This window comes from Castor canadensis, chromosome 2, assembly GCF_047511655.1.
Source record: "Castor canadensis chromosome 2, mCasCan1.hap1v2, whole genome shotgun sequence".
Taxonomy (NCBI): domain Eukaryota; kingdom Metazoa; phylum Chordata; class Mammalia; order Rodentia; family Castoridae; genus Castor; species Castor canadensis.
This window is the reverse complement of record NC_133387.1, coordinates 138155088-138177157: the sequence shown is the minus strand read 5'-3', so window position 1 is coordinate 138177157 and position 22070 is coordinate 138155088. Positions and strand designations below refer to the sequence as shown.

General features: G+C 37.9%; 1 protein-coding gene across 3 annotated transcripts in view; it reads right to left on the bottom strand.

Annotated features, from left to right (window-relative positions):
- The window catches only part of Slc12a1 (solute carrier family 12 member 1), an 87410-nt gene that overhangs the window by 29816 nt on the left and 35524 nt on the right, over positions 1–22070 (bottom strand). For all 3 annotated transcript variants that reach the window (XM_074065889.1, XM_020160547.2, XM_020160545.2), the window contains 7 exons: positions 20968–21075; positions 20524–20647; positions 18660–18761; positions 16577–16732; positions 13169–13268; positions 12320–12431; positions 2075–2215 (listed from right to left, as the gene is read on the bottom strand). In XM_074065889.1, coding sequence (XP_073921990.1) covers positions 2075–2215; positions 12320–12431; positions 13169–13268; positions 16577–16732; positions 18660–18761; positions 20524–20647; positions 20968–21075 — 843 coding nt within the window. The remainder of the gene's footprint in view (positions 1–2074; positions 2216–12319; positions 12432–13168; positions 13269–16576; positions 16733–18659; positions 18762–20523; positions 20648–20967; positions 21076–22070) is intronic.

The window sequence follows — 22070 nt, the reverse complement described above, 5'->3', positions numbered from 1 at the left end:
CACAAGGACCATTGAAATCTCTCATATTATTTATTGAAGAATGACTGAACTATGTTTCTAAAACCTAATCCTCTTGCATGACAGTATCGTTAATAGTTGTACTCCATATCAGAAGTTTCATTTCCCTTCATTAGATGACAGGATATGGCTTCTAGTTAATCAAATTTAATTTGGCAATATTACCAAGCACCTAGTAATTGCAAAGTGATATGCTAGGCACTGTGAGAGAGTAGTGAAGCATGTGCACTTGTGGGATGGAGCTTAGAAGAGGTGGAGGAGATAAGATATACACAGATAATTGTAATATAAGTACAAATACAGTGGGGACTTATATAGAAGCACAAAGGAGGAATTCTAGCCTAGGATTCACAGCTTAATGGGAGAGGTCTGGGAGTTTGCTTAGATGTAGACAAGTAAAGATAAGGAGAGCAGTGGAAGTAAAGAAAGGCCATTCTGAGTCATGGGAATAATGAAACAAATGACCAGAATTGGATATTTTAGAGTATAGTCACAGTGGAAGGAAATACACCCTGGTAGAGAGGATCCCTAAGATAAGTTTGTCTCCAACACATAGGTATATTGCTTTTAGAAATCACACAGCCCTATAGTTCCTTAGAGCTGCATTCATTAGTTGGCCCTTGGTGGGTATGTGGCAGTATGGCTATAGTCTTCTCCATGACTAGATGTTGGGGATATGGTCATTTGTACTATAATTTCTTAGATGCAAAGAAGGCTTCATACAATATGGTGTGATCAACAGTGCTTGACTTTAATATCCCTCTGTCCTGTCCTATGCCATGACACTTCTTAACTCTACTTTTATTTCCTGTGAATTTATGGATGGTCAATTTTTTTTTTAACCATTTATTCTGGACAAATATAAGAATAGTTTCTTACACCTATTTCTTTGTCTTCCTGCTCTTATTCTATGTCTGTCTTCCCATTCCCACTTGAATTTTTTTTTATATTTTACAAATCTTCTGTGGTAATTTTATATTAAATATGTAACTTCCCCAAGACATTTAACCAAGAGCTACAGAAAAGAACTCACTTCTGAAAGAAAAATCAGCAGTTTGCAATAATGCCTAATTCCATGGTTTAGCAAATTAATGAGACAAAAAGAAGCTTACTGTGAACAATAGTTCCTTCAGCAATGGCTGCTCTGCAAGTGCAGCCACTTTTCGAGTGTTCTTCATGTATATTAGAGTCAGGAATGCGTCAAATACTCTTAAACTCTGAAAGATTACAGCTTAACCAGTGTTTTTTCCTGCCCACATCAGTTTAGTTACCTGGAAGCAGGCCTGAATTCTGACACTGCTAAATATGGCAACTCTGAAAGCACCATTTTGTATACATAGGACCAAGGCATTTCCATCCTATTAAGACCAAAAAAGTTTAGAAAGCCAAGCCCTACAATTTCTGAGAGTTCCTTGGATTGTTTAAAGAGTTTTCTAGCAATCTAAATTGTAGAGATGGGAACAAAGGAAAGATTTTATGTAGTTATAAGAGAAGAAATAAAGAAGGGGAGAAAAAAAGATGGGGAACTGTGGACTTCAATGTTGAGCTGTAGAGATTATTACATTTTATTCAACATTCTGGAAATAATTCAGGAGGATAGGGAGATTTTATGCCCTGATCTCCATGCATTTATTCAGTTGAGTCTTGCAGCTGCCCTCACACCATTTGCAAAAGAAAAACAGAAAACAGAATGCCTGACTTCTGCGTTGTTACATGCAGTATGAAACTGCAAAAATAGTTTGAAGTTTTAATAGGATCCTGAATGTCGTCAACCACCAGAACACATTTGCATTTCAATAGGTATGGGGACAGAATGTATGCCGGTAGCCAAAGGCAACCTCATTTTCCCTTTCCACTCTATCCTTCATAGTTCACTGTAATCGAGCCCCTCTGCTTTTGTTCTAGCTTTGCCTGTCCCCAGGAATTCTAAATGAATTCCTTACCCTTCTGCATTGATCTCTAATGCTAAGCTGCCTAACTATAGCCATTCCTTTTAGGAGCATCATTAACATGGAGTGCTAATTGTCTCTGTGCTCACTCTCAATGCCAGCCTTACCTGAAGGAGACTTCGGACACCATCTCTGAAACAGTCTGCTGCGACTGCAGCATAAAACGCCTTGACTTTGTTCTTTATAAGCCAGGCCTGTTTTTTAGCCATGCCAGTGTTCATCTCCTTAACACACAGCTTGCGTGGTCCCTGGATGACACAATGAAATATTGGTTAGAAGTCCTGCTATCACACATCACACTGCTGTTGTTTTCTAAAGGACAAAAATAGCCAGCAATGCCCTCTTGAGTTAGGAATTGGGACAGAGGGGAAAACACCTCCATAAATAGGTTCACACTGATTCAACCTTTTGGAGAACACCTGTGTTGCTCACATTATTCACTTTTCACCCCAAATATCCAGGCTTATTAACACCTGCTTAATTAACTGACTTACGCTGAATGAAAGGAAGAGTTGAGAGTATCCTTGGAACACCAGGGAAGGACTGAAAATGTGATTGAAGGGGCTCGGGATAAATATACAACCAACCTTTGACTCAACAGCAAGAGCCACTTTTAAGCACACCAAAGAAATCTCAGTGAGAGCCCAATTTCAAGAAATGGACAGAGCACTTGGAGCCAGAACAAGGTGAGCTGCAAATCCTGCCATGCGCTGCACATATTGACAAATGATACAAAGGCTTTTTGTGTGGTAAGAAAACCCTGGAAGCACTTTTCCCTGTGTAGTATTGATACACTTCCATTCAAGTAAATTAACATCTCCTTCTCACTCCATGAATTTGGTGGAACAAAAATTCACATATCTATGATAAAAATGTTTTAGAAAAGACTAAGAGAAAAGGAAGCAGGTGTAATGGTAGGCAAGGCATTTTATAATTTCAAAATTTAGTTCTGGAGATAAATTTTCAACTAAAAATTCTATTCTTACTTTTCCTTCCATGCTTTAATTCATTTCAAAAGGTATTTTGGTGAATTACACCTGTAATCCCACCTATTTGAGAGACAGACTGTTCCCAGACAAAAAGCAAAAGGAAAAAAAAAAAAGGGAGGCACCGTATCTGAAAATAACTAAAATAAAAAGGGCTTAACAAGCATCAGTCTCTGAGTTCAAACCCCAGTACTGCCAAAAAAAATTAAAAAATAAGCAAATTAGCCGGATTCTAGTAGTTCATGCCTGTAATCCTAGCTACTCAGAAGGCGGAGATCAGGAGGATCACAGTTTGAAGCCAGCCCAAGGCAAATAGTTTGAGAGACCCTATTTAGAAAAACCCTTCACATAAAAGGGCTGGTGGAGTGGCTCAAGGTGTAGACCCTGAGTTTAAGTCCCAGTACAGCAGAAAAAAAGAAAGAAAGAAAGAAAGAAAAAGAAACAAACAAAAGATATTTCTGATTTAGAATTGACAGGGGACAAATCTACTATTTTCCCAGGAAATTCTTCCAATTCACAAGGAGATTTGTAGTTTGCTTAGATGTCTTAGATTTCAAATGAATCATTTGGGATCTTGATAAAATGTGCTCTGTGGTTCTGGAATGGAGCTCAGTGTCTGCCTTTCTGACAGGCTTCTAGGGAAACAAAATGCTGACTGACAGTCTTAGTGGGTCTTTGATGGAAGAGAAAGTACATTGAGATGTATGAAAAAGAATCCAGCCTTTGTGACCAAACAGAACTAGTCGAAAATCTAAGCTTCACCGTTTTGGAGGCCATTAATCTCCTCTGAACTTTGAAATGTTATTCTGAAAATAAGGCTAAAATCTCTTTGCTGCATGATTGTCTTGAGCAGTAATAATAAGGCATCTAGTTCTACATTAAAAGTAGTAGGTTCATATCCAAAGCTGATTTTGTGATCCTAAGTGAGTACTCATCATCTCATTTAAGCCCCCGATCTAATTCAACCACTGTGTTTTATAAGAGAACTGAAAGGATGGTGAACTGGGAGTCAGGGAGTTGGGTTTAAGTCTGGCTCTGGCACTGACGAGCTGATACCTGTGTGCATTGTCTTTCTTGACGTATGCCCTATAACTGCCCAGGTTACCACTGCCCAGTAATGCAGCCCTACCCACGTGTTGCTATTGAGCATTGGAAATGTGGCTAGTCCAAATTGAGAGATAGTGGAAGCATAAAATATATAATGTTCTATTTTTCATTGTGATATCTGTAGCACGCATATAATGTTCTTTGATAAAATTCACCCATCTATACTACTTTTTCTTCCCAGCCCTCCCCTCCCTTTTTAACAATTTTTAGTGGGCTTCATTGTGCTATTTTCATACATAGATGTAATGTATTTCCACATTACTCACCCCCTGATACCTTCTCCTTTCCTCCTCCTCCTACCTGCTGGTTCCCCCCTAAAATACATAATGTATCTTGGAGCTTTAGTATAAAAAGAATGTAAAATATCTCATTAATATTTTTATGTTGATTGAATAGTGAAATATTTTAGATGGGTTGGGTGAAATAAATTATTAAAAATAACTTCACCCATTTCTTTTTAATCTTTATAATTGGCCACCAGAAAAATTTTAAATTATATATGTAGCACATTTTATTTCTATTACACAACACAAGTTGAACTCTGAGGTCCATTTGGCCCTTAATATTTTGCTTAAATTGAGGTAAGTTCTTTACATATTATTATCAAGTATATTTTTTAGAACATGCCAGTCTCCAAAAGAATTTTCCTGATTTACATTAAAGTTAAAAAACAAGAACCGTCAATTAAGACAGAAGAGGTAGAGATAAAGGGAGAATAATTATTAAATAGAAAGACCTGGACTAAAGAATAATAAGCTATTATGGATGAACCGTCAGTCCTTCCTTGAACATTCTAGACTCCTACTACAAAGGACAGCTTTGTAGTAGACACCTACTAAAAAGGAAGGGAAGAAGGAATGTTTTACTGAATGAAGTTCAATGGAACAACAATCGTTAGATAAAGAATAACCAAGAGCTAAGAAACACGTGGGATCATCGGTATATTGAGTTGTGCCACAATGACTGTGAGTCCCGGGGGGGGAAAATGGCACTTGTTTAAATAAATACAATGAAATGTATGTCTCTTCATATTATAAAAATCCAGATTAAACATTAATTGTGACAGAGAGATTTATTTTTATGACTAAATTTGCCATACTGAGAAGTCATAAAAATATTTCATGCAGAATCCTAATACCCTTGTAGCACAGTTATTAATGTGGAGAAGGCTATAATGCAAATGTAGTAAGGACAAAGAAAACTAAGAAAGAGGGAAGACATCCTGGAATACAATTATTAACATTCATATATGTCATAATAACAAAAATGGACTTTGTCACCCAATCAATTCATTATAGAGATTAGCTTCAGTCAGCACTCCAAAATATGAGTACCTAAATTAATTCAGGATTTGAACAAAGAAACTTTAAAAAATCTTGTATACATTATAACTTGGACAATTATTGAGAAAGGGGTAAAGAAATTCTAATTAATTAGTCTGGAGAAGAAGTTAATACGAGACTACCTCAAATAAATGAGTATTATGAAAGAGTTTTGCAGAGTTCTAACACCATTAAGACCAAAGAAAGGAATGTGGGCCAAATGCAATGTTCTTTGTGAATTTTATTTCTTCAAATGTTGAGAGTCTTACTTGTCTGGCTTTGTTTTCATTGCTTCTCTGTTTGGAACAGTGAGATAGAGAATTTTTTCCTTCTCTGATTTGCTCCATGTTTCATCTCAACATGCATTCTAGTGCCCATTCATGGGTCACTTCATTCTTTCTGTCTGTGGTCATGTCGCTGTTTTATTGACATCATGACAGAGGCTCACTGACAAGGAAAATAAATGCATCTAAAAATAATGCATTTTCTTCTTGGTAGGTTTGAGAGTTGGGATTAAAAGAGGAGACTGAAGAGAGAACTAAAAAACCAACAGTTTAGTTTCTTCTGGGTTATTTGGGCTTGAACTGACCTCCATTATGCCATGTAGTTAGGATATGGTTGTCAATCTCTTGAGTTTACTTGAGAACTTCTCAAAGAGAAAATTCAAAGAGAACTTTAGGTTTTATTAAGATATTCTATAATCGTGCCTGTAATCCGAGCTTCTGTACAGGTGAGGTCTGGAGTATTTGCAGTTTGAGGCCAGGTTGGGCAAAATGTTCACAAGACTCATTCTCAATCAATAAAAGCCAGGTGAGGGGCTCAATGGTAGAGTGCTTGTCTAGCAGGCATGAGGCCCTGCGTTCAAACTTCAGTACCATAAAAAAAAAAAAAAAATCAAATGCTGGGCAAGGTGGTACATACCTTGCCAGAGGAGGATCATGGCATAGGTAGGAGGAAAGATAGGAGGATCATGGTCTAAGGCTGACTCCAATTAAAAACACCCGACAAGCCAGGTGCCCGTGGCCCATGCCTGTAATCCTAGCTACTCAGGAGGCAGAGAGCTGGAGGATTACGGTTCAAAGCCAGCCCAGGCAAATAGTTCACAAGACCCTATCTAGAAAAACCCATCACAAAAATAGGGCTGGTAGAGTGGCTCAAGGTGAAGGCCCTGAGTTCAAGCCCCAGTACTACAAAACAAAACAGAACAAAGAACAGAACCCTACCAGATCTTATCTGAAAATAACTGAAATGAAAAGATCTGGTGCATGGCTGAAGTGGTAGAGCACCTACCTAGCAAAGCACAAGGCCCTGAGTTCAAACCCCAGTACCTCACACAAGAAAGATATTTTACAAATTTTCAGAAAAAAAGAGAATGGGTAACAAAGGAAGGGTTAAGTGTTGTTAGGAAGAGATCTACATGAGGACACTGGACATATCCTTTCCCCTTTATAATGGGAAGAAAGAGAGGACAAAATTCAAGGTAAGAGTAGAGAGTAGGAAGAATGTGAATCAGAGTACATTTGCATCTTTGTGTACATGTGTAAAGTTATGAAAGTACCCATAACACTAGATAATCTTGCTTCTGGAGAGAGAGAACCAAGGGTCTGAAGTAGTAATAGAGAGGACTTTAGTTTGATCTGTAATGGATTATTTCATATAAAAGTGAGTGGCCAAAAGGAAAAAAAAAAGTGAGTGACCAAAAATCTAAAAATAGAGCTACCATAGACTCTGCTATACCACCCTTGGGTATATACCTGAAGGAAGTAATACAACACACATTAAAGAAAGTCAGCATATAGTAGAGACAGTTGCACACCATGTTTATAGCAGCACTGTTCACAATAGCCAAACTACGGAATTAGCGTAGGGGCCCATCAACAGAAGAATGGACAAAGAAAACTTGGTATTTGTACACGATGGCGTATTATTCAACCATAAAGAAGAACAAAATCATGCTGTTTGCAGAAGAAAAAATGGACAGAACTGAGATCATCATGTTAAGCGAAATAAACTGGATTCAAAGACAAATAGCACATGTTTTTCCTCATATGCAGAGTCTAAATGAAAAGAAAACAGACATAAAAGTAGAAGGGAGACTATTTGGGAAAAGGAAAGGAACCAGTAAGGAGGGAGGGGAGAAAGACAGGGTAATGGAAGGGGAATATGATCAAAGTACTTTATGGGCATGCAGGAGATTTTTGTAAAGAAACCTATTACTTTGCAAAATTAATGCATGTTAATAAAAATGAGTGGAAGCAGCTGGGACAGACTTAGAACAGGTATTATTCATTAGTTTATATAGTTGAACCACATGAAATTACTGGTATTCAACTGTTTTGGACTACAAAAATGTAAATTTTATATGATTTGACCTATTATTTTTCTTAACATTTTGCAATAAAAAAATAGAAACAATCTTGGAAAAAACAGTTATTTTCAGTCACCAGCACAATACAATGTACTTAATAAAAGATTCTACCATAGACTTGAAAGCTTTTTGCAATTTTAAGACAAAGAAAATTTAGGAAAGACGTAAGTGCTGTATTTTTTGGCAATAATGGTTTTATCTGATTTGCATTCTAAATTCCAGATCGACTGAATCAACTTTCAGTCTTTAAAAGTATCTGTTCTTTATTTGAAAAGAAACCTCGCCTTTCCCTCCCTCCCTCCCTTCCTTCCCTCCTTCCTTTCTCTCTCTCTCTCTCTCTCTCTCTCTCTCTCAGCAGTACTGGGGTTTTGAACTCAGTGTCTTGCACTTATACTTGAGCCATGTCTCCAGCCATTTTTTGCTTTTTAGGCTATTTTTCAGATAGGTACCAAGCTCTTTGCCAGGGCTAGCCTAGGACCACGATCCTCCTCCTATTCCTCCACACAGCTGGGATTTCAGGTGTGATCCACTAAGTTCACCTTGTTTGTTGAGGTAGTCTTCCTGAGCTCTGCCTCCAGAGTAGCTGGGGCTATAACTGTGAGCCACTGTACCCAGATGAAATTTTACCTTTATGTGCTAAACTGAGAAGTGAGGGATAGCTGGAGTTCTTCAGGGGATGCTTTCTCATGTGGGATGGGAACATGAAGTGTGAGCTGACACCAAAATTTTTTTAGGACTGAGCACTGTGTACTGGAGAATTAAGGACACCTAAATTCACATTAAATTGTCAATAATGATTGCTTTTATTATCTCTCCAATGACTCTGAATGATATGAGGAATCTGACAAAGAAAGGCAGTGCATATTTGTGTCGTGGTATACAGGATAGAAATGGCAGAGCTCTCAATTCGCACTTCTTGACTTAACACTTGTCTGGAGCAGAGACCATTGAACTTGTCTATGCTCAGTATCATGAGTATTTATTAGACAGTGAGTCTGACTCCCTCTTGTCTTCCTAAGGTAAAAGGATCAAGACACTAAAGAAAAAAATCACATGTTGAATACAAACCCTCTGAGACGGGAGTATGTAACCAATTTATTATATGTAGTTCAGGTGAGAGAACAGGCAATATTTTTTAAATTTCCAAGCTAGATTCTTTTAAAGAGGATTAGCAAACTTGACTTGATGAAAGGCCCCTTATCTGAAATCTTAAGAAAAAGACCAGGAGAGGGAGGAAGCAGCTCTGTTGGGTGAGTGAAGACTTAGTTGGATAGTTGGGGCCCAGCATAGAGTTCTCTTGATGTCATTTTCAACTACTTCATGGGGCATGAGCTCCAGCACTTGAAAAATGCCCTGACACTTAAACAATTAAAGACAGGAACATAGAACAGGTCACATTAAGGAGAGGGAACTACTGGAGGGGGAAAGTAAATGAGGAGAGGGAAGATGGTTGATGCATTTTCTATGTATATATGAATATGGAACATTGAAACCCGTTGAAGTGATTTTAAGAAGGAGTAGGGAGGAAGAGAGAAAATAATGGAAGGAATGAACCTAACAGGGGTCTGTTGTATGTATGTATGGAAATGTCACAATGAAACACCCTGCACCAATATTAAATACTAATAAAAAAAATTTTTTAGATGCCTTGGTTGCAGGAAATGGCAGCTGTGGCCAGGTGTTTTCATAAATCCACCAACATCAAAATGCCAGGGAGTTCTGGCTTTTGCTCCTTTGTTGCCAGTGTAGCAGCAAACATTTCAGATCAATGGAGCACAGAGCTGCTGTCCCATGATTACTCCAAAAACACTCAAAATCTAGTGTCTAGACCTGATTTTTCTAAGTGAGGATTCTTTAGGGTTTGTTGTTATTATTAGAGGTTTTACATTTCTGGAATGAAAACGGCAGCTCTAGTGTACCAAAAATAATGATAATGGCAATAATAGTATTGATAGAACAACTAAAATTATTTGAGGATTTACTATTTGATGGGTCCAAACAGAGTCCTTAAAAACTTATCTTATGTATTTCTCACAATAACCCTATAACATAGGTGATATTTTTATTACTTTTTTCCCATTTTTATTAGCATACACTATTGTATAAATGGGGTTCCATTGTGATATTTCCATATACGCATATAATGTATTTTGGTCAAATTCACACCCCCTTATTGCTTTTTCTTATTGCCTCTCTCCCCCCTCTTAAACAATTTTTAACAAGTTTCATTATTCTATTCTATTTTCATACATGTGTATGAACTACTTCGATCACATTTTCCCTTCATCTTGTCCTTTCACCCTTCCTTTCCTGCTGATTCCCACCCCCAAACACTCCCACCCATTTACACTCCTGTCATTCATTTTGAGAGAAGTGAGTCACAGAGAGATTAAATTATGTATCTAATGGACTCAAAGCTAATAGGTGGCAAAATGATTATTCTGAATTTGACTGTTAGTCTTAAAAGTCCAGGAACACCAGCTTCCTAGAGGTAAAAACAAAATTCTCATTCTCTTATCATCATCACTATTGGACGTGTCCACAAGGTTGGCCTAACCATCAACCACTGTGCTTTGGGGAAAAAAAAATTCTAGCTGTGTGATGTCTTCCCACACCCCCATCCTCTTACATCTGTTTCTTTGCAAAGATGATTGACAACTGAGTCTGGAGTCTAAAAATTCTTACAGCATCTTCAACTCAGAAGCTCACAGGAAGTAATTAACTGGAAAGTCACTATTTTCTGTCTCCAAGAGAACCTCAGCGCCAGGAAGTAACCCTCTTGGTTCCTCCATGGAAAGACTAGACAGTAACGTACAATGTCACCCAACATATCAAACTAGCAGGGTCACAGACTTAGGCACCTACTTCAGATAGTGGTATCCCAGTATCAGACTCCTTTATAACAGTTGAAGCAACAAAGGGTTAGTTAAAAGCAGTATTTCTTATCTCCACGGAAGGCCTTTCCTCCCTTGCCAATATATGACTGTTTATACTCTCAGTTCATTTCTTGGCTCCTGAAGATATTTTATTGCCTGCTAAACTAAGTTTTCTCTAGATTGCTGGAGAAGAAAAACATCCCAACCTGCTTATTCTATCAAAACCAGCTCTTATATTATATTGGCCAAAATGAAATCCACTAATCCAGGGCACCAAAGTTGATAATATGAGAGAAGGGTTTTTGATAAGCTTTTTAAAAATCCTCTGGAGTCACAGTTGGTCATTACTTAACCTGTCAATCTTATGCATTCGGTAAGACTCTGTCCACCCCCCTACTGGATAATTACATTTAGTTATATTGTTTGAGTTACTGTCATATAAGCACTGAGAGAAAAGAGGATATGACCAATGCGCTTCATATAGCATTTAGAATATTGTCAAATGTAAAAAGATGCTCAAATTCTGCTCACAATGACATGTGGCAAATTAGCCCCGTGTGTCATTGCAGAGTTGACAGCATCAGGGTTACACAACTTCCTGACAGCATATTCCTTGGACATGGTAGTAGTGGTACCTGATTGGAACAGTACTTGAAGGATACCTGTCTGCTGAGGCCTTCTCCTTATGTTGTAACTCAGAGCACATTCAGGTGGCCTGGACTGACATCTTGGCTCTGCCACTTGCTTGTCTTGTGGCCGAGTGCAATGATTTAATTTTCCTGAGTTTTGATTTCCCAATCAGTAAAATGAGAACAAGGCTTCTTTTCTATTCTGCCTCTTAGGCTCTTGTGTGGATCAAATAAGAAAACTGGAGGGAAATGCTTTGAAGTACTATAAAAATACATTGATTGATGAAGATTTTAAGGTGTGTGTGAAAGAGAGAGAGGGAGAGAAAGAGAGAGAATCAGGCACACACATAGAGTTATGGAAATGTAAGTAGAGATAAGATAGTTTAGAGGATTTGGGCTTTATTTTTTATCAAACTTTAATGCTTTCTCTCCACTTGAGAAATTGGTCAATAATTATGGTTGAATTTTTAGTACCTAGTTTGAATACCTCCTAGGAAAACCACCAATAAGTTGTTATTAGTCTTCCCCATGCTTTCTGAACAAAAGGGAATTCATTTGGCTCTGACTATTTATCTAAGATCCAGAACATTTGTTTTAATTCCCTGGATATCTGTGTGTCATCAGATTTATCCATATATTTAATCTAAATTCTATGTGCTATCATTTAAGGCCATTATATCTGATTTTTTCCTCATCAGTTAATCTGTATAATAGTGTTCTATCTGGCTCATTCCATCCTTTTACATTTCTGTGGACAGTTATCATCCTAAATGCTTCACTTTATTTCTAAGCCAGTTCAGTTTTCCTTGACCCAAAGGCCATTATTTGGAAATATTTATCACTTTTATTTGGTCTCCTATGAAATCGGAAATACATTTCATCTATCCATTTAAATTCAGGATCACAGGCTCATGCTAGTCCTGGCTGTATGAATCAAAGAAGAGGGCTCTTGTCCAAACTGTCATGTTGTTTTCCTATTGCTGTGTGTTCCTTCTTTTCTCTCCTAAAACAACCCGAGGTGAGCAGGGAGAAAAACGCATCTTTCTGGATGAAGTAACTCTTACCACAAAGACTTCACAGCAGATGCAAAGGCCACTGTTCTTGGTAAAAGCATGAGTTATGTCCAAGAGAGCAGGTCTTGTCATGGGTGCCCCTGTTAAGACAATGCACTGGGGCCTGAAAGTAAGGAAAACGAGGTGTGAGAGTTGGCCATTGCAAGAAGCCTGTGAGCCCAGAAGCATGGAAATGGAAATGGTAGGTAGAGAAAGCTTGACAAAATAAGCCCACCTCTCATTTTTGGTCCCCCACCAGGATTCTTGACTCACCCTGCCTATCCATCTGGCCATCTTTGTATTCTTAGTTAAATTAGTCACTGTGAAGGTATGGAGTAAGAAAAAGGTAGTCTTGGGTTCCTGCTGCCTTTTTTCCCCTGAACAATATCCAACCTCAAATCACAATACAACTTGTCCCTCTCCTAACAGTATATTCTTGCTATTGTCCTTCATCTTCTTTGCAAGATTGTGTTGTGAATTATCATTCAAAAGAAGATATAGCTAATGAAGAACAAAAAGTATTTCTTCTAAGGGGATTTGATAAGTCTTAAGCTGAATGGAGACAATACCAATGATTATGATGTGTGGGGATTTGAGGATGTCTCTCTGAAATCATGCCAGTTAGGCCACCACTCTATCTCCATGCATGGAAGATAATACTTGGTTCTAGGTGAGCATAGCTTAGTGTGGAAGGAGAGAACAACTTAGTGTCAGGAAGTGCTGTTTTAAAACTGTGGCAGTTTTGTTGCTCATTTTTAGACTATACCCATAAAGCTTGTAACTACTCTAGGGTGATTATCTCCACTAAAAGAAAGGTTCTTCTAATGTGGAAAGCCAGGATACCTGAGAAGTCAACTTTACCTGAAATTTTTCACATGGTCTTCTACTGTGGTTAATTCCAGAGCATTGTCTAGTGCACTCACATAGGAAAGAGCTTGTGTGGAGGAGCCCCAGTTCACATCTGTGGAGGAAGGAGGAAATTCGCATGAAAAGCACTGACCTTTTCTCTGTACACCATGAATATTTTTTTTTTTACAACTCATTCCCTGCTATAATTTTCATTGGCTATGCAAGCAGTGATGAGTGCCCAAATTAGAGGAAATATTGTGTTTCCTAGAAAGAGCATCGCGTCCTTTTGTGAGCACTATGTGAATCCTTACAAGTGAAACTTCTTTCCAGCACCAACTGTAAAGAAATCTGGCTTGGTAGGAAAAGCTGTGTTGGGATCACAGTGCAGGCAGAAAGACCTGGGAAAATGATCACCCTCTGAATAAGTTCAAGTAGTCTCCACAAATTCTTAAATTCAAAGCAAAAAAGTGATTTCTGAACACACAGATAGTGTGCAGTCATCTCTATATTTTAGATAGTAAAATGGAATAACTTAGGAATTCTTAGAGGTCCATGAAGAGGGTCAACATTCTTTAGTAAGCATTTTAGTTTGACCTAATCTTCATAACAAGGGAGGTCAGTGCTACCCCTTTTTGCCTTTGTGGTTTTTTTTTGTTGTTGTTGTTGTTTTGTTTTTTTGTGGTACTGAAGATTGTGCCTCACACTTGCTAGGCAAGAGCTCTAACACTTGAGTGATACACTCAGTGCTTTTGTTTTTATTTTAAATTTTTTCAAATAGGGTCTCTTATGAACTTTGCCCGGGCAGGCTTCAAATGTCCTACCTCTGCCTCTCCTGAATAGCTAGCTGGGATTGCAGGCATGGATCACCACACTTAGGTCTAGTTCATTATAAATTTAAATATTAACTGAATTCTGAGTTGTATGAAGGGAAGTTCCTGATAGGAATGCACAGATACACTCAAGATGAAAGACAGAGCCACTCTGTCCACTCAGAAAAGTGAAAGGGGATGATTTTCTGGAGACAAAAGGAATTAATATTGATTATGTGCTGACTGTGTACCAGGAATTAAACATACCTTAAGATATTTGTTCTTATAGGAATAAAACCTGTACTAGTCAATTGGACATTTATATGTAAAAAATGGACCTTGTACCATACCTCACACAATATATAAAAATCAACTCCAGGTGGATGATAGGCCTTACTGTAATTATCAAAGTATTAAAGCTTCTAGAAGGTTATGACCTTGGGTGAAGGTAAGATATTTTAGATCATACATAAAATGCCAAATCATAAAAGATAAAAGAGGGAAGATTATAAATTAAACTTCATAAAAATTAAGAACTTCTTTTATTCAAAATGTGCTACAAGGAAAACGAAAAGAGGAGCTACAGACCTGGAGAAAATATTTCCAAACACACGCTGAAAAGGATTTGGCTCCAGAATATATAAAAAACTCTCGTGATTGAATAATAAGAAAACAACTGAAAAGGCAGACAAAAGATTTAAACAGATATAACCAAAGAAGGTATATAGATGACAAATAAGATATTCAATATTATTAGTCACTGGGAAAATGCAAATTTAACCACAGTGAGATAGATGTTACAATGCTTTTTTAAAAAAATGACTGATAATACTACATGCTGACAAGGATGGGGAGTAACTAGGAGTTTAATTCATTGTTGGTAGGAATGGAAAACTAATACTGTGACTCTGGAAATCAATGTGACAGTTTCCTGTAAAGTTAGGTAAACACTAAGTATATAAACAGAAATCTCCAAGATATTTACCCAAGAAAAATAGAAACATAGGTTCACATAAAGTCCTGTGTATGAACATTTATATCAGTTTTATATATAAGCACCCTAAACTGGAAATAGCCCTGATGTCAACTATTGATTAACAATAGCTTTTTAAATTGTGATATATTCATAGAATGCAAAGCCACTCAGCAATGGCAAAGAAGAAAAGTACTTATACATGCAACAACAAGGATGAACCTAAAAGCATCATGCTAAGTGAGAGGAGGTACACGTAAAAGCTACATACTATATTATTCTATGTATGCGATACACCGAAAAAGACAAAGCTATAGCATCAGAAATTAGATAAGCAGTTTTGAGGGGCTAAGTTTGGAGGGAAAAGCTTGACTACATAAGGGCATAAAGAAACTTTCAGGGGTGATGGAAGTGTCCTATATCTTGATTATGGTGGTGGTTACAGAACTTGCATATGTTTGTCAAAACTTACAGAGTGGACACCAAAAGGGGGTGAACTTTTGCTATATGCAGATTATATGTGATGTTAAAAATACATGCATGAAGTAATAAAGAAAACCAAACAAAATGTTTTCAAGGAGGTTGCTACCATCTCTGCCTTGATGGCAGAGCAAGGGGAAGGGATGTGCTCTGATGGCTCTGGCCCTCTCAGCACCACACTCTGATCTCTGGTCACTCCTCACTTTAGTCCACCCTTCTCACTGGCTCTAAAGTTAACACCCAAAGTTCAGGTCCAGATATGTTTCTCCAACTGAACAACTTAGGCCATCTTCTTAGTGCTCACCAAGAAGTTAAGTTTCTTATTTAGTTGGTGCCAATCTACCCTTCCATGTTCACCTTGTGTCTTCTCTTCTTAGCATTCAATAATTCCATGTATGTTAAGACTGTGAGGTTTCCCAAATGTGCCACACACTTCTATGTGTCCTTAACTTTCACTCATGTTGTTCCTTTTTCCTACAATCTCACTCTCTGACTAGGTTCCATTAACCATTCTCTAGTGTCTTATTATTGTCTTTTTTTAAACTTAGTTTATTTGTTCATTCAATACATATTAATTAAGTTCCTATACAATGCTTGACCATGGGAACACAAGCCATGAACCAAGAAAGTTTTATTGGACAATTTAATCAAGGTTACTCATTCCTTCCCCCTTTTTCAGCATTCTGCTCATATTGCTCATGTGGTACTTACTAGACTGTATTAAAATTATTTGCTTAAGTGTGAGTCTATGAACCCCTTGAGGACAGGGACTTTCTCTCATCTAGGACATTAGAAACAGAAGTGATAAACAGAAAGTTTGTGGGGTTTGTTATCATATACCACTCAACTCTGGTTAAAGTCAGCTCCACTACATCCTGACTGTTACCTTGGCAAGTGATCAACTCTTTGAACCCCAGTTTCTTCATCTGTAAAGTGAGACTCATAATACCTAATGTATAATACTATTGTGAAGATTAAATGAATATGTGGTGTGGAGGTGCTCAACAAGGTTAATAATTGATATTCTTACATTACATTAAATATTACTGTCTACCTCACACATGACATGTAAGCACAAGGAAGCTTCTGGGAAAAAGTTCAACGAATGGGTAGAGGGAGATCTGGAAACCCCATCATGGGCAGGTATTCTTGTCCTACCTGGCTTCTTATAAGTCACATAGATATAAAGGAATAACTCAATGACGTAGGTGATGACAGCTGCCCACCAGTTGATAACAAACATGACTGCACAGCACAAAACAGCTCCAAAAAGAGAGACCCACATATTGTAAATTCCATATGCAGGTCTCCATCCTGAAAGTAAAGAAAAGAATGTATAAAGAAAAATTACCACACAACTGCTATCATAGTACTGATTATTGGAATACAGGTAACATGTCCTTTCCTGGCATAAAGAATTAGAAATTTAAGGTTCATTTTCTAATGGTGTTAATAGTTTTCTATGTTCTTGGGTCCCTGAACTATAAAAATGGAGGTTATACCAAATAGGATGCTGTAAAGTTTGGAAGACATTCAGTAGCTGGAAAATGTGTATTCATGGACCCCTCCATGCTTCCTGCCTGTCCGGATTATCTTCTCAAACTACTAAACCACAATCATCTAAAAACTGTGACATTAGTTTAAAGGGAGATAAGAGAGATAGAAGGAGTGGGTATAGTAGTTGAGGAGGAGGAACTTCCTGGTTGTGCAAGAAAGAGAAGGTTAAGACAATGGGATTTTTGATCATGGCAAAGACAAAATAGTCATGGAGTCAATCTTTTGAGCTCTTCCATTACCCCAAGAAGATAGTGCTTGCTCTTTCAGAAACAATAGTTCTTAAGAAAAGAAGGAGACATTTTTCTAGCAATGGCTTCCTAAACACAAGGCATCAATATGTCATGCATTTTGTAATGAAAATTGTTCTCACAGTTCTTATGCACAAAGGAGGTTTCCATGTTCTATTAGTTCCCTGAAACAAAAAAGCTAAGAGACAATATTATTAAGATGTGTCCTTCAAATCAGAGGACACATTTGGCCTATGGATGAAGGTTGTTTTAAATCTGGAGTTGCCAAAACACAACAGAACTTTAGAAGTCTTCCCAGGAGCAATTTCCTAAATGACCACAAGATGGAAATAGCACTTCAAGAACATCATTGGTAAGTTCCTTATTTCTTATTTCTCTTTGAGTGTGAGGGGGTGCAGGAAAAGGGGGAAAGACTGAGGGAAGGGACAGAAAGAGAGAGAGAGGGAGGGGAGGAGAGGGAGAGGCAGGTGGCAAGGAGAGAGAGAAGGAAATTGAGATTTTTTTTCTGGGTTTGTGTTTCTGTGTCTCCTTCTATGTTTTTCTATTGTTCCTCTCTTTTTGCCTCTCCTTTCTATTCTTCCTTTTCACTCTTTCTCCTGGCAATTTGTATAACTTTGCCTTGTTTTTCAAAAATTGTCATGACATGGCATGGAACCACATATTCCCTTCTGTTAAAAGAATATAACAAAATGAAGCCAAAAGTTCTCAGTTATCTTTTGCAACTGTCTGACAGTAGGTTTCCAAAGAGACTCGAGATGACGGCAGGCTCTAAAAGAGCATTTAACACCTTTGATAGACTCCTCATGGTGAAGAACTTTCTGAGGGTGGGCAATGTGGATAGGCAAAGGAAACTCTATTGGCCAATGAAAGCAAAGAAAAGATGAGGGATGACTAGAAAGAGGAAAGTTCTTTGATGTAAAGTTTTGAGTGACTTTAAACCACAGCCCCAAAGTGCACTGGTGACATGGGCGTCAACACAATGGGGCCCCAACATGAATCTGCATTGTGTACACTCAGCGGATAATTATGGGAACTACTCAGCCTTCTCTTCTGCATCATGGGCAGGAAACAAATTGAAAGTAAGGAAGTCTCAAATATATACATTTATTCCACTTCTGTGGTCACTTTCACCCTGGAAATAAATAGTGGTGTTTTTCTACTGCTGAAATAAATGTGGTTTCTTCCGCAATGAATAATTTATTGCCACAGGAGAAAATTGACTTTCCGGTTGGTCAAAAAGGCCATTGCTCAAATGATTCTTTTTCTACTTCAGAAGTCATCTCCCAACTCACCAAAATAAAGTGGATTACGCTACCCACTAGGATATAAGAAAACATATAAACACAGATTGAACACTTTTCACTGACTTATTTCGTTTTATTGAGACAAACTAACTGTTTGCTTAGGCTTATTTTAGCTTTGAAATGTCAGCTTACCTGGAGATTTGGCATAAGAAGCATGGAAGCAGGAGAAATTAATAAGTGCATACGAGGCCAAGAAAAAGTTGGAGATGATAGGAGCAATGACATTCAGTTCCGCTGTAATAGAAGCAGAATTGAACATGTACATTTGAGTGATGAGATCGGGGGCTGAACAGCTGTTATAGCCAAGAAGCTTGACTTTATTTGGAAATTGAAAACATAGCTAGCATCTGTCAAAGTTTAAGAAGTTGGTGATTTTTTTCTTTGGGGCTATGTGTGTACTTTTAGCTATGGTTTCCATAAAGAGAGAATCATGAAAGCTAACCAATTAGAAAAATCAACAAGACCTCTACCTGTAAAACATTCACGTAGGACTACATGAGAGTGAGTAGAAGTTTTGGGAACTAAGCATATGACGAGCTCCTCTATACCTATTTTGGGTGCACCAAATTCAGTGTTCTGTGCTGTATATACAACCAAAAGGCTCTTCAGGGTGACAGATTAAATGCAAGTGCACCAGAAACTCACAACTGGAGATCTGTCTGCATCTACCCAATATGTTCTCTTTGACTCTCAGGACTTTTGCTACTCTTTATACCTTTCTACATCTCTAGAGAGTTCTACTTCTCAAGACTTGCCAAAAGAATGTCAACTTCAGAGCCTAAATATCCAGTATGATTTAATCCCAGCTGGATTATTTATTGTGTGATATAAGAAAAAAAAAGAGATATCCTCATTAATTTTACATTCAGACATCTATCAACCTCAATGGTGCAACCGTAGGCATGGTTCTAGTACATAAAAGCCAGAAAGGAAATAGGCAAACACTGCTGCTATAAAGTTGTATGTGGAGCAAATCCATGTTGTTCTGAAAGAATGATTTTGCAGAATATAGCTTGATTTATACAACAATTTTAAAACTGTGGCTGTGTGATCATGTCGATGCAGCAGAGGGCAATTCTTTGAGGTCTTAAAGGTTAAACTACATAATGGAAACATCTCCATATGTAATCACATTTTATTTAATTTCTTAAAAATCTAACAAATAGAGAGAGTTATATATTCCCTTCTCCAGCCTCATAGAAATCTTATGAGGATTCATTCATTAGAGTCATTTCGTGGGTTTTATAAGTAATGATAAGGCACCCTCATCATCATCATGGTGTGAGGAAGCCTCTGCATGCCTGTCGGCCCCTTGGCAACCTCGCTTCTTGTTCCTTTTCCTCTGATATGCTCACCAGCAAAGGTGGGGCCTTAGGGAGCAGTGAGGAATGTGCAGTCTATCGTTGATGAATGTGCCTTTGTAAGATCATGAAGCAGTTTCTATATTGCTTGGGGAGAGGAAGCCAAGATTGTAGTGTAGGTAAGTGGTTTTCAGATATTAATGGTCTACCTGTCTTTTGAGGAGCGTGTAAAATACAGATTCCTTATCCTCAGAGAGTTTGAGTTGTAACTTTGGAGTCAAGCCTGAAACACCTGCACTTTCACAAACACCCTGGTGATTCTGAGATGATGGTCAATGAACTACATTTTGAGAAACACTGACATAGACAATTCATTTCTGCTAGCTGCTAGTCTAGCTGATATAGCAGTGTGGGAAACTCTCAGTTAGATAACATCACATTGGCTTAAGGATTTAGTTGCATTTGGCTGGACCGGTTTCTAACATCCAGATTCAAAGAACAGATTAAAGTCCAGTCTGCATCAAGTTCATCAAAGGGTGTTACACACAAGGATTTCTCATTTCCTTCTTAGACAGACTACAATATTCCCAAATGGGATCTTAAACATAAAACAGATAATTTCTTAAACTGAAAGGAAAAGCCTAAGTAATCAGAAGAATTCTCTGGCTTTCAGTAAGAACAAGAAAACTACAAACCAATAAGAATAAATGCCATGGCTATCACAAAAGTGAGAAAATATCCTCTCAGGGGCTCATTGTTTCTCCCATATCCCTTTGCAAAGAACTGCAGGCCTTTGAAGATGTTGTCCTTGCACAAAGCCTAATGGAAAAGAAGAGAAGACATTTGTCATTTATATCTATGCACAGTCATTTTCTCTACATGATTCAAACAGGAAGATTTGGGGAAAGTTTAAGTGATACACAATATGAGGCACAAGTTAACACTGCAGTATATCATTCTTTATATTATTTGAATTGATCTTGACTATGTGGCGGACATAGTACTTGAGCCAGATGCAAACATTAACTGTTTCAGAAAATGATGGAAAATGATTGCTGGCAAGAATATGTGTTTCAGTTTGATCCACATGCAGTGGAAGCAGAAATAGGGGAAAACACAAGCTCTGATGCCTGTATTACCTGGAACACTTTGGGTGCGCTGACGAGGGAGGCCAGGGCAGAGGAAAGTGTCGCTGAAAAGATCCCAGCAGTGATGAGAGGCCCAAATCCTGACACCATGCTCATGACCTTGAGGAGAGAGGTTCAGGTAAGGACAATCATCCAACCCATAATTTTAAAAATTAGCCAAATTTTAATGCTTATGCTTTCCTCCCTACTTTCTGTGATTTGAAATCTTTTATAAGCTAATTCCTTCGGAGTTTTGTTTTTCTCCCTGCTTCATTCTCAATTTCTTAATATTTATTTATTTTTTTCAAAATGGAAATGGTCTTCTTTTGTTATTTGTAAAATACCACTCACCACAATATATTTAGGATATGTTGGAAAAAATTAAGAATGAAATGGTTTCAAAGATTTTGACAGCATTTTCCCCTTGTGATTTTAGTGGCCATATGTTTCTTTGATGATGGGAAAATTCTACTCACAGAAAGTGGTATTTTAATAAGGTTTTGGAGGGGCTCAGCTGTTTCCCAGTCTTTTTTTTTTTAAAGAGGCAGTAGCTTTTCTTCCTGCTCATAGAGGTTTTTCAAACCTTTGCTTTTCCTGTGCACATTAAACATAATTTTAGATCTGAGACATGAGATTCTAGCACGCTAAGTCAAATATTGAAATAATGACTTCAGCAGTTAATTCCTTTGTGTTGGTTGTTAAAATAGATGAATGAAGACTTCACAGCACACTTACTCCTCAACAATCATGCAGACAAATTAATATGTCCTACAATTTTCCAACTTCCCTTGTTCCTGCCCCTCATTTTCTTCCCCCTCTGCCACTCACAATTCTCCTTTGCCCTGGTCTTCCAGGTCCTCTAGGGCCACTTCAGAGACTTTGTCTAAGCCAATGTCCATGCCTGAAATGCCTTCCAAGTGCTAACTAATCTATGCTTCTCCCTTCTGCCATGACATTTTGCATAATTGATTAGAAGACACATAGTGCCAGGTGGTGTTCCCTCCCTGATGACGCAATTTATACCACTGCCCATTTTCTCCCCACCACAGTAAATGTAACCACAGGACTTGCTATGACACAAGGCCTGCATGCTTTTCTTCTCTCGAACACAAATT